This window comes from Salmo trutta, chromosome 6 (genome assembly GCF_901001165.1).
Source record: "Salmo trutta chromosome 6, fSalTru1.1, whole genome shotgun sequence".
NCBI lineage: Eukaryota > Metazoa > Chordata > Actinopteri > Salmoniformes > Salmonidae > Salmo > Salmo trutta.
The window spans coordinates 18,114,622-18,128,165 of NC_042962.1; the positions used below are offsets into that span (position 1 = coordinate 18,114,622).

The 13,544-nt window shown below is 45.3% G+C and overlaps 1 protein-coding gene across 3 annotated transcripts in view; it reads right to left on the reverse strand.

The window, feature by feature from the left end:
- The window catches only part of LOC115195565 (receptor-type tyrosine-protein phosphatase mu), a 310,061-nt gene that overhangs the window by 198,870 nt on the left and 97,647 nt on the right, over positions 1-13,544 (reverse strand). For all 3 annotated transcript variants that reach the window (XM_029755546.1, XM_029755547.1, XM_029755548.1), the window contains exon 6: positions 4,845-5,019. In XM_029755546.1, the coding sequence (XP_029611406.1) occupies positions 4,845-5,019 (175 nt within the window). The remainder of the gene's footprint in view (positions 1-4,844; positions 5,020-13,544) is intronic.

Consider the following 13,544-nt stretch of genomic DNA (forward strand, 5'->3'; position numbering starts at 1 on the left):
CTGAGTGCGAATGCCAGCAGGGTTTGCACGTTTAGGTACTATTCTATTGGCCGCGTTGCACCTGACAAGTTTAGACTCAATTCTATTCATTCCATTTCTATGGTAGAGCCAGCCGTCGTGCTCATAGTCGAGCCAGCCGTCGTGCTCATAGTCGAGGCAGAGTCGTGCTCTTAAATCGAGCCAGCCGTCGTGCTCTTAATCGAGCCAGCCGTCGTGCTCATAATCGAGCCAGCCGTCGTGCTCATAGTCGAGCCAGCCGTCGTGCTCATAGTCGAGCCAGCCGTCGTGCTCATTGTCGAGCCAGCCGTCGTGCTCATTGTCGAGCCAGCCGTCGTGCTCATTGTCGAGCCAGCCGTCGTGCTCATTGTCGAGCCAGCCGTCGTGCTCATAGTCGAGCCAGCCGTCGTGCTCATAGTCGAGCCAGCCGTCGTGCTCTTAGTCGAGCCAGCCGTCGTGCTCATAGTCGAGCCAGCCGTCGTGCTCATAGTCGAGCCAGCCGTCGTGCTCATAGTCGAGCCAGCCGTCGTGCTCATAGTCGAGCCAGCCGTCGTGCTCATAGTCGAGCCAGAGTCGTGCTCATAGTCGAGCCAGCCGTCGTGCTCATAGTCGAGCCAGCCGTCGTGCTCATAGTCGAGCCAGCCGTCGTGCTCATAGTCGAGCCAGAGTCGTGCTCATAGTCGAGCCAGAGTCGTGCTCATAGTCGAGCCAGCCGTCGTGCTCATAGTCGAGCCAGAGTCGTGCTCATAGTCGAGCCAGCCGTCGTGCTCATAGTCGAGCCAGCCGTCGTGCTCATAGTCGAGCCAGCCGCCGTACTCATAGTCGAGCCAGAGTCGTGCTCATAGTCGAGCCAGCCGTCGTGCTCATAGTCGAGCCAGCCGTCGTGCTCATAGTCGAGCCAGCCGTCGTGCTCATAGTCGAGCCAGAGTCGTGCTCATAGTCGAGCCAGAGTCGTGCTCATAGTCGAGCCAGAGTCGTGCTCATTGTCGAGCCAGCCGTCGTGCTCATAGTCGAGCCAGCCGTCCTGATCCCTGGGGTACTGACTGATCTATTCTCAGACAGCAAACAGGTGTAGATGCTCACACACCCAATTAGTAAACGTTTATTGTCTCCAGAAGCAGCGAGAGAGAGACAAAGGAAAAAGTGAGAGAGCGAAATAGAGAATGAGAGACAGCGAGAAATAGAGGGCGAGAGAGAGAGTGATGCTGCCTCAGATTTACTTTCAGATGGTGACAGTTCAATCTGGCTGTGGGGCGGATTTAGACAGCATGGCTTGTAAGGTGTTCTAGCGGGTGCTCGGGTGGCGAGACGAGTCAACATCTCCGGTCAGTCGATACCACATTTGTCATTTTGTTTGGGTTGGGGGGGTGAAAGAAAAAGAAATAAGGCATCAGCTCCTTCAGCGTCGGGAGGGCCCGGCAATCGATCCACCACGGCCACTGACGCGTAGCAGAATGGGAAAACAAAAGGTTGGAGCCACATCGCACTGATGGGTACCTTGTGATACCCTGTGATGTGTCAGGCCTCACTCCCTGTCCACTCTACGTGGGTATCGACCATCAGTAATAACTAAACAGCATCAAAGTGCTGGGGCTGGAGTGGGTAACATTACAGGCGTCAACAATCTGTATGGTAAGAGTGCTTGTTTTCTTTCAAACACCGAGCACTTGATAGAGTCTGCCGAAAGTGCCAGAGGGGCATAATTTGCATTTTTGGGACTATCCTGCTGGTTCCAGGAAAGTGGAATCAATTCCACCTGGAGTATAAACAAAACAAAAAGGATGAGTCCAAAGAGCCCTCCTTCATATTTACAGTTGAACTACAAGTCCCACTTTACAGCTGAACTAAAAGTCCCACTTTTACAACAACCCAGAGATCATAGAAGAGTGCCCTTGTTCAAAGAGTCAGCTTGTGGCAGCCAGCGACCATGTGGCTCGGAGACTATAAACTAAACACTGCTGTGCCTCTAGCTAGCACCTGCTGCCAGCCACACCCCCCCAGTGGCCACAAGGCCCTACCCTAAACAGGTTATATATAGAGTGTTACTGGCTGGTCGGTCGCCGTGCAACCTAACCCCTTAGCCCGCATGGTTCCCCAGATGACTTTGAACTGGTCCCTGTCCAATGGGATTTGTACGCTCATGTAAACTCCCCTTCTGGGTCCCATTATGGTGAAGTGATTATGGTTCAATATTTGGAGAGTTGTTGTTGCTAGTGTGCCAGTGCTAGCCATCCACAATTCAGAGGGAGTGAATGAGTAGGGAGGAGGACAGGGTAAACTAAGCCTGTGGCTAGCCTAGGTAAGGACTTGAAGACACTATTACTGTGTGATTCACATGCAGTAGTTATAAAATAAACCCAGGCAGTGATGGTGCAAATGGATGGTGCAATTTGGAGGTCAGGTCTGTTCAGAAAGAGAGCTTTTGTTAATTCTAGGGGTGCCGTGAATGCCTAGGCTACTGATCCATACCGAAGCCTAATATATTGACCTTCATGACTTAAAGTAATGATGGACTATCGTTTCGCTTTGCTTATTTGAGCTGTTCTTGCCATAATATGGACTTGGTCTTTTACCAAATAGTACTATCTTCAGTATACCACCCCTATCTTGTCACACCACAACTGATTGGCTCAAATGCATTAAGGACAGAAATTCCACAAATTAACAAGGCACACCTGTTCATTGAAATGCATTCCTGGTCACTACTTCATGAATCTAGTTGAGAGAATGCCAAGACTGTGCAAAGCTGCCATCAAGGCAAAGGGTGGCTACTTTGAGGAATCTCAAATAAAATATATTTTGATTTGTTTAACACTTTTTTGGTTACTACATGATTCCATGTGTTATTTCATAGTTTATGTCTTCAATATTATTCTACAATGTAGAAAAATGAGTAGGTGTGTCCAAAGTTTTGACTGGCACTGTATGTAAATACAGTTTCAATTACCCTTCATATATGTACATATATTATACATGAGTTTTCCGTATGTGATTAGGGTATGGTTAAGGAACTGTTCTGAGCTGGATGCTAAGCCAATCCCTCCCTTGTGACCTGGCCACACTCTGACCAAGCGGTCCACCTGAAGAGGCTGCAGTCAACATCATGAACTACAACCAAAGTCTCATCCCCATGAACTACAACCAAAGTCTCAACCCCATGAACTACAACCAACGTCTCAACCCCATGAACTACAACCAACGTCTCAACCCCATGAACTACAACCAAAGTCTCAACCCCATGAACTACAACCAAAGTCTCAACCCCATGAACTACAACCAAAGTCTCAACCCCATGAACTACAACCAAAGTCTCAACCCCATGAACTACAACCAAAGTCTCAACCCCATGAACTACAACCAAAGTCTCAAACCCATGAACTACAACCAAAGTCTCAACCCCATGAACTACAACCAAAGTCTCAAACCCATGAACTACAACCAAAGTCGGAGACAAACGTGACATTCACTGCAAACTAAACAAAAATAATCAATGTATCAACATCCAAAACCAAAGGTGCAGATCTAAACCAGTATCTAAAGGGTTAACATATACCTGTGCAGTAGGTATGATAACAGGTGGATCATATAGCCTGTCAGATCATATACTGGCTCATTCATCCCCCTTCTCTCCCCTGTAACTATTCCCAAGGTCGTTGCTGCAAATAAGAATGTGTTCTCAGTCAACTTACCTGGTAAAATAAAATTAATACAATGGCCTCTAACTGGCAGTAGTGGTAGAGTAATGGCTCCCCCTGGGACCTGGAAGGCCCCAGTACAATGTTAATGATTTACAAGCCCAGCCCTCCACAGGCCCAAGGTCAGCCTTGTTAACCCGCAGGCTCAGTCCTGTAATCCCAGAGCAGGGTTAAAGACTGTTCCTGGGTCCTCGGCTAGATCAGGGCCCGTATTCAAGAAGCGTCTCAGAGTAGTAGGGCTGATCTAGGATCAGGCCCTCCTCTCCATATAATCTGATTCATTATGATCTAAAAAACTGATCCGAGATCAGCACTCTTACTCTGAGACTGTGTGAATACGGGCCCATGGCGGTAAGGTCACTAACTCCAACGCCGAGATAGAGCAGAGCTGGGTAGCGCTCCCCTGACACAGCCACCACAAGTCTTCGCTAGACAAAACACCAGTAATTGGATGAAAAAAAACAGGTGGGGAAAAAAGGACCCTGGAGCGAGTCAGCGATGGCAAATGCATAAAAATGTACTATTTCACTGATCTAATATTTCATTTAGGAGAGGGGACAAACTGCTGGGTTGAAAAATGTCGACGACTCAATTTAAACTAATAAAGGGAATAAGAGGGAATTGGTTGTAGCTGCTCTAATACATCCCAATTAGGTAAGAAGGATGGGCGTCTTTGGTAATGACGTTTAAATGATGATGCATAATTTGACACGGTGAAGGAGGCAGCCATCATGCATCGTTCCTCCACACAACCTAGTGGAGGGAGATTTACTATGGCACACTCCAACACGCCAGGCCTCATTTGCATTGACAGGTCTGATATATAACCATTGTACAGTAGTACAGGTATATGCACACATACACAGGCAAGTACACACACACTGCTGTGAGCTATACACGTCTCCTCTGAGACCGTCAGTGAGGCTGCCGCCGGAGTCTGCTGCCGTGGCAACATGTGCTGGCGGACAAACACGGGCTATTTGAGAGTGATTGACAGGTCTCCATCTAGCCGGTCAGGATTAGAGCAAATCATCAGAGAGAGAGGGAAGAGAGAGAAATTTCATATAACTCTTTGGCTGTCATCTTAAATTGGGGTGAATTTTGAGGAAACATAACCAGTCTTTTGCGAGGTACAAACAGAACGTGACTTACGTTTGACCGTCAGGTCGGCGTAACTGGACACGCCCACGCCCTTGTCTGAGTGGACAATGCAGCGGTAGCGGCCCGAGTCTCCCTTGGTGGTGTTCTCCACGTCGAACGTCGCGATATATCGGCGGGAGTTCACCGGCTTGGTCTCTCTCATCGGGGCCTGTCTCCCTCCGATACCCTGGTAGGAAAATATACAGCAAACAAACCGGCCATGTAAATGTACATTACTAGTATTGTGACACCCCCGCATCCAAACTGGTTCCCCTCTGTGACAAATTATGTGTCTCTCTGCAATGCCCTGGTTGGGAAATATACAGCGACACACGTTCATGTAAATATACATTAGGAATGATGTGTCAAAAACATCACCCATCCAAAATGGTTCCCCTCATTTGACGGATGACAAAATGTGTCTTCTGCAGTCTCGTCAAACTTTGTTTATGAACTCAACACTGCCAGCATGGTGTCGACTAGAGTACAACAGATTGTACTGATTTCAAATCTCCACACACGGCATACTGTAAACACTAGTGCTGAGGCCGAGTGAAGAGCGCCTGCGGGCTACGGGATCTAACACCACCGCTGCCATTCTCCCTGTGCTAACCAGCAGGTTTCCATTCAGCTGGTGTGTTTATGTATGGGAGAGGTGTACGAGGCTGCCTGGCAGGCAACGCTAGTCTAGTCCTACTGGGAAAAGGGGAACACATCGTTGCAGACGGTCAGAGAGGTCAAACTGAACTGTTAACGGTCAAAGAATTCAGATGGGAGAGGAACACCGACAAAACAGAGCACTGGGTCTTCATGTGAAGAGGAGATATCCTCCTATTGTTTTCATGTGACGCATGAAACTGGAAGGGGGGGAGGGTCAAACACAGCTTAGGGTAATGCCACAAGTGGTGTGTGTGTGTGTGTGTGTGTGTGTGTGTGTGTGTCTCCTGGTCTGTTTGGAGAGAGAGGGACAGAGGATCCTGTCAGCGAGAGCTGATCTGTTTGTTCTTCTCTCTGCACACACACAGCCCCGGCTCCCCCACAGCTGTCACCACACACACACACGGACCGCACACACGCACACACGCACACACACACACACGCCAGATTGGGGCCATTTGTTTTCAGGAATATTTCTTCATTACTGTCACCCGGGGGATTTCACTCAATGCTAGTGTTTCATCTCCTCCATTAACGAGGATTAAAGGCGTTCGGTAAGAGGAACGACTAACTCGCACACAGTCAACCTCTGTACAACACACTGATATGCAGATGACAGGGATGTGTTCGACAAGGAGTCCGGTAACGGCAGTTCCATGTAGCCTTCATGTGACTGCAACATGGTGACACTTAGGATCTAAAAGGACCACAACTGGACTGTTTAACACTAGAACCTCCAAGACGGTCATTCTGACCGTTTTCATCTCAATAAAAACATTTACATTTACATTTAAGTCATTTAGCAGACGCTCTTATCCAGAGCGACTTACAAATTGGTGCATTCACCTTATGATATCCAGTGGAACAACCACTTTACAATAGTGCATCTAAATCTTTTAAGGGGGGGGGGGGGTTAGAAGGATTACTTTATCCTATCCCAGGTATTCCTTAAAGAGGTGGGGTTTCAGGTGTCTCCGGAAGGTGGTGATTGACTCCGCTGTCCTGGCGTCGTGAGGGAGCTTGTTCCACCATTGGGGTGCCAGAGCAGCGAACAGTTTGGACTGGGCTGAGCGGGAACCGTGCTTCCTCAGAGGTAGGGGGGCCAGCAGGCCAGAGGTGGATGAACGCAGTGCCCTTCTTTGGGTGTAGGGCCTGATCAGAGCCTGAAGGTATGGAGGTGCCGTTCCCCTCACAGCTCCGTAGGCAAGCACCATGGTCTTGTAGCGGATGCGAGCTTCAACTGGAAGCCAGTGGAGAGAGCGGAGGAGCGGGGTGACGTGAGAGAACTTGGGAAGGTTGAACACCAGACGGGCTGCGGCGTTCTGGATGAGTTGTAGGGGTTTAATGGCACAGGCAGGGAGCCCCGCCAACAGCGAGTTGCAGTAATCCAGACGGGAGATGACAAGTGCCTGGATTAGGACCTGCGTCGCTTCCTGTGTGAGGCAGGGTCGTACTCTGCGAATGTTGTAGAGCATGAACCTACAGGATCGGGTCACCGCCTTGAAAAACCTTGACCCAACCTGTGCCTGACTTTTTCTAAATACTGTACGTGTATTTTAGCAGTACTTTGAGATAATTATTACATGACAAACACGTTCTGAGCATTTCATCCTCAAAGTTCCATGACAGTCAAAATGACCATATGCATATTTAACAGTAGACTAGCCGGGCCTCAAGGATTACAAATAACCACCAGTCCAATAAATCAATTTAAGCCTGGCCTCGTTGGACACTCCTTCATGCCCATGTCATTTGGTTGTGTTTATGAAGGTAAGATTAGAATACAAAAAGTAAATATTTGAACATAACATTTTCATACGTTTATTTTACTATAGGCTTTAGCCCTATGTAAAAACTAAAAACCACTAAAACACAGAATTTCAAGTGTAAAATACATTTTATTTGTGGAGTGCCTTTGTTAAAACTATGAAACAAAAACCATGTGCGTTGGAACGCAGTAAAAGCTTATTTTTATAAAGACAAAACAAATCAAAATTATCCAAACCAACAAGACGCGCCGGTCAATGAAGAAAATATCAGTAGCCTAAACATCATTATAAACTGGGTGGTTCAAGCCCTGAATTCTGATTGGCTGAAAGCCATGGTATATCAAAACATTTAATTTTCCAGTTTTCCAGTATTTACATTGGTAACCAGTTTACAATAGCAATAAGGTTTGTGATATATGGCCAATATACCACGGCTAAGGGCTGTGTCCAGGCCGTGTTCAATCGTGCCTAAGAACAGCCCTTAGCAGTGGTATATTGGCCATATACCAATATGGTGTGCGACTTCACGCAACAGTTGGAACCAATTTAGCAGTTATACCTTGTCCTAACAGTCACCAAAAATATTTGTCACCTTCACTTGCTTTCAACACTATGCACAAACAAGTCGCTTGCAGCTGAAACAGTCGTTGTAGGTTTTGTTGCAAGTGCATCTGCCCACCTGGCAGTTTCTCCTTGCCGGGAGCTGTGCACAATTTGGCTCGAGAGGAACCTTTGCTGCGGCCTTGGCACTCATGTTTCTCACGTAGCCGGTGTGCCAGACTCATTATGAAGTCTGTCCTGCTCATGGTGTTGTTCATACACTGCTTGAACAACATGTGTATGTTGATAGCAGCCAAGTCAAGCATGTTGTAGAACACAGCAACAGGCCAGCGGAGAGTTCCTCCTTTCACCGAGTACAGCCGTGCCATCCACACCGACCTATGGAATAGAACAGGTTAGGATTATATTCCCATAGGAAAAACAAACGTGTGATACAGAAGAGCATAATGCATTGCATAAGTTTATCTACGGCGATACATAGTATGTAATGTTGACATACCTTTGTCCAGTTGTAGTATGTAATAGTCGCCGGTTTTCTCTTTGTTGTGTCCCAGTTGATGCAGCATTTCTCCCCTTGCCAATGTAAGGTTCCACAAGCCTCATCACTACATTATCCAAGTATCGCTCACCTGCTGCCCGATACGGATCCTTTCCCAGATATGGAAAGTCGATCAGCATGAACCAGAATAATAATCAGAGATGTCATGATCCATTTTTTCGCTGTCATCTGAGTCGCTTTCACTCAGATCTTGTAGGAACGCAATGCAGCATGTTCATCCATTCGTCTTGCCCTTGCCATTGTAAATTATGCACGCTCACACTACTCCAAGTAGGCCTAGAGTAGACTAATAAGACTGCTTGGATTCAATTTTGAGATTATAATTAGAATAGATGAATACAATAGAAAGGTCCGCCCTGTTCTTCATTCACAATTGGTGATTACATATACTGAACAAAAATATAAAAACGCAACGTGCAACAATTTCATCAAGTTTGCAGACGACACCTCTCCCTTGACGTCAACAAAACAAAAGGAGCTGATCATGGACTTCAGAAAAGGGCAGAGGGAGCACGCCCCTATCCACATTGACGGGACCGCAGCGGAGACGGTGAAAAGCTTAAAGTTCCTCGGCGTACACATCACTAACAATCTGAAATGGTCCACCGATACAGACAGTGTGGTGAAGAAGGCGCAACAGCGCCTCTTCAACCTCGGGAGGCTGAAGAAATTTGGCTTGGCCCCAAGACCCTCAGAAGCTTTTACAGATGCACAATTGAGAGCATCCTGTCGGGGGGTATCACCGCCTGGTACGGCAACTGCACCGCCCGCAACCACAGGGCTCTCCAGAGGGTGGTGCGGTCTGCCCAACGCAGGCCTGCCCTCCCGGACACCTACAGCATCCGATGTCACAGGAAGGCCAAAAATATCAAAGACATCAACCCCCGAGCCACGGCCTGTTCATCCCGCTATCATCCAGAAGGCGAGGTCAGTACAGGTGCATCAAAGCTGGGACCGAGAGACTGAAAAACAGCTTTTATCTCAAGGCCTTTACTGTTAAATAGCCATCACTAGCCAGCTACCACCCGGTTACTCAACCTTGCACCTTAGAGGCTGCTGCCCTATATACAGAGACATGGAATCACTGGCCACTAATAATGGAAAAGTCACATTATTCATGTTTGCATACTGCTTTAGTCATTTCATATGTATATACTGTATTCTATTCTACTCTACTATATTTTAGTCTATGCCACTTGTTCCATTCTTTTCCTTTTAGATTTGCGTATTGTTAGATACTACTGCACTGTTGAAGCTAGGAACATAAGCATTTTGCTACACCCACAATAACATCTGCTAAATATGTGACCAATAAATGTTATTTGAATGAAGCCAGATGTGGAGGTCCTGCGCTGGTGTGGTTATGCGTGATCTGCGGTTGCGAGGCCGGTTGGACATACTGCCAAATTCTCTAAAACGACATTGTAGAGAAATTATAGTAGAGAAATTAACATTAAATTATCTTGCAACAGCTCTTGTGGACATTCCTGCAGTTATGACAATTGCAGGCTCCCTCAAAACTTGAGACATCTGTGGCATTGTGTTGTGTGACAAAACCGCACTTTTCAGAGTGGCCTTTTATTGTCCCCAGCACAAGGTACACATGTGTAATGAAAATGCTGTTTAATCAGCTTCTTGATTTCCCACACTTGTCTGGTGGATGAATTACCTTGACAAAGGCTAAATGCTCACTAACATGGATGTAAAATGTGTGCACAACATTTGAGATAAATACGTTTTTTGCACGTATGGAACATTTCTGTGATGTTTTATTTCAGCTCATGAAACATGGGTTCAACACTTTACATGTTGCGTTCATATTTTGGTTCAGTGTAATTATGCATTGTTCACTTCCCCTCGCTCATCAACTCACCCATTCTCCCCATCATACTATACTTAATTTATTTCATCTGTTATATGTGTGAAATTAATGTTGATATAGTTTAGGTTCAGTTTCGAGGCAATTATCAGGGTGACTATCAACTGGGCACGGCACCTAACTATCGGGAGAATGAGCGGAGCAGGCCCTACTGTCGGGAGGAGGGGTAATGGGGAAAACCATTAAAAAAACAGCTCTCTCCATGACATAGACTGACCAGGTGAATCCAGGTGAAAGCTATTGATGTCACTGTCGATGAAGTGGAGGAGACAGGTTAAAGAATGATTAAGCCTTGAGACATCTTTTTTTTATTTAACCTTTATTTAACTAGGCAAGTCAGTTAAGAACAAACTCTTATTAACAATGACGACCTACCCCGGCAAAACCTGGACGACGCTGGGCCAATTGTGCGCCACCCTATGGGACTCCCAATCATGGCCGGATGTGATACAGCCTGGATTCGAACCAGGGACTGTAGTGACCCCTCTTGCACTGAGATGCAGTGCCTTAGACCGATGCGCCACTCGGGAGCAACATGAATTGTGTTTGTGTGCCACTCAGAGGGTGAATGGTCATGACAAAATATTTAAGTGCCTTTGGTAGAGTCCATGCACCAACAAATTGAGGCTGTTCTGAGGGCAAGGGAGGGGGGGGGGGGGGGGGTGCAACTCAATATCAGGAAGGTGTTCCTAATGTTTGGTATACTCAGCGTATAGACTTTAGGAAAAGTCAAGGACAGGGGGACATTTCTTTAAAATTGCAGCGTTTTTTTTGTCACCATGCCTTCTAGTGTTAATTTACAAAATCACAAAGATATCAATTCATATTTTGTTTAGGAAGATCATAAAAGACATGATTAAATACAATTTATTTCAAAAGAACATAATAGCCTGTTTTGAGTTTTATTTATCTGTGCTTAGTAGCCAAGGCTATCTATGGCTGGGCCATGCCAATCTATGACTCCGCCATGCAGTCACATCACAGGCCCTGCCCTACCACAGTCAACACACATATTATACAGTAAGAATATAACAGAAGAAAATAAAGGATATTTTCTCCAAATGGCTATTGCTGATTGTCACCAGTAGCCTACTCACACGAGGAAAGTGCACCGAGCCACGGATGTTCTAGGAAAAAGTTGTATTTTGAAACAAAGACCATTCACGCAATTTGTAGAGTTGGTTGGAAATAATAGCTTCATTAGAAACCTTGGAATCTGCTCTTTCTGGTAGGGTATAGCACATTGACGTCACCAGCTTTCGCCTAAAATCATTTTACTTTTGGTAACGTCAGCTCAATTGGCTAGCTATTTGTAATTAAAACAAAGTTGGACTGCGGAGTTACATTTTTTTCCAATTTATAAAAAGATTTACATACGGAATTTCTTCTTGAGAAAGAGGGCGAGAGATACAGCTCAGCAAACACAGAGACAGTCGTTGTATTTGCAGGAATAAGTTCATGGATTTTGTGTGTGTGTTTACACCACAATTATTTAGCATCTAGCTACATAGATGGATTGGCTGACGTGCGCACTTCCACGGGGCAGAAGTCAACCTGTTGTGATTCTGGATGGCCAGATTGCCAGCAAGAATGACACTGCCATGGGGAATCGGAAGTGGCTTGTTTCAGCATGTGTTGTTTTGAGGTGTTTTGACTGATTTCATGTCAATGCAAATACGGCTAAAATTTGCTAGCTAGCGCGCGGGCGCGTGTATATTGCTTCTGTGTGTCTTTGTCTGTTCAGAATATTTCATATTGCTACGGTACTGATATTATAGCTTCTCTGTAATAATATAGGAGATCCAGGAAAGCAGAAATTCAGACAGTAAGGGAGAGATGGGAGCAAGAGAGGAGCAGACAGGACAGAACACAGGAGAACATAGAGAGTGGGACGGCCCACACAAGAAAAACATGGCATATTCCTGCTAAACATTACCTCTTAAAAAAAGGAAAGACACCACTTCTGACATGTCCTGTGTGTATAAACTGTTAGACCCTGATATGTTCCTATCACTGAAGGCAATCAAATCATACAGGCAGCGCTGACCATCCCAGTTAGCAGCTGTGAGAGATCTTTCCACTAGTGCATTAAGATGTCTACACACCTGGCTTAGGAGCCCAATGACCCAAGATAGAATGCATCATGACAATTGACAAAGATGTACATACGAACACTCTAGGGAAAGAGAAGTCAGACAGGTTTGCACCTACAGTTTTATTTTGTTTCATTTCTAATCATTATGGATGGACTAACATCCTAGTACTGTGTAATATAACTCCCAAACACTGTGAATATTTAGTTAGAGAAAGGACTGTATGCTGGTCTGTACATGTGTGTAACATTGTGAAGTGTTGTTACTACAGGGATGTTGGAGCGGGTGTATTTGTTTTGGTGTAATTAATTAGGCAGAAAGATGGTCCTGTAGCTAATTGACCTTGGAATCTGTGATTTATTACCACAAATATTATGAAATCATGATTTTCAAGCGTGTTTGATGTCAGCGTTAGTACATATTTTCTGCAAAAGTTGTCCCCCCCACTCTAGAGTTATAATACAAGCCTACTACTGCGAGTTTACGCAGTTCCAACATAATCCAAAAGGATGGTAGCCTAAAATCCCAATCCTGCTATATTGCACCTAACTATAACATTATTTCATGTAAAACATTCATTTGTGGTTTAGGCTGCCACCATTAGGATTATTTTGGATCTGCACAGTACGTGCAGTATAACTAGCTCACATTAGATAGCAGTAACGTGACCGACATCAACATGAGGAATTTTTTTATATATTGGCAAACAAATATTGGACATGGTTAATGAAAACATTGCAACAAAATTATACAAATACTTTTCAACAATTTGTCTCAATGGAAAAGTACGATATAGTTGCACAGTAATTTGTACGTGCCGCCCCCCCCTGGCCTGCCTGGATCTCTTTAGAATATGGAAAAAGTGCCATTTGGTAAACTCCATTCCTTTGTCAATGCACCCTGCTCTGTTCTTCAGTCTCTTCATTCTCTATTACATAATATTGTCACCCATCAGACCATTGTCAATTTAATCTAGTCTTTAGGCCACATCTATTATTATCATTATATGTGTGAAATTAGTTTCAATATAGTTTAGGTGTAGTTTGTATGAGCCAGCTGAGCAGGCAACTGTTGTCTAATAGTCAGGAAATACACTGTCGTCTTATTTTAATATTAACCCTCTATGCACTTCTGGACCAATCAATACCTCTCTGATTGATTACAATTTGCATTTGAAATCCTGAGGTTTCTTAT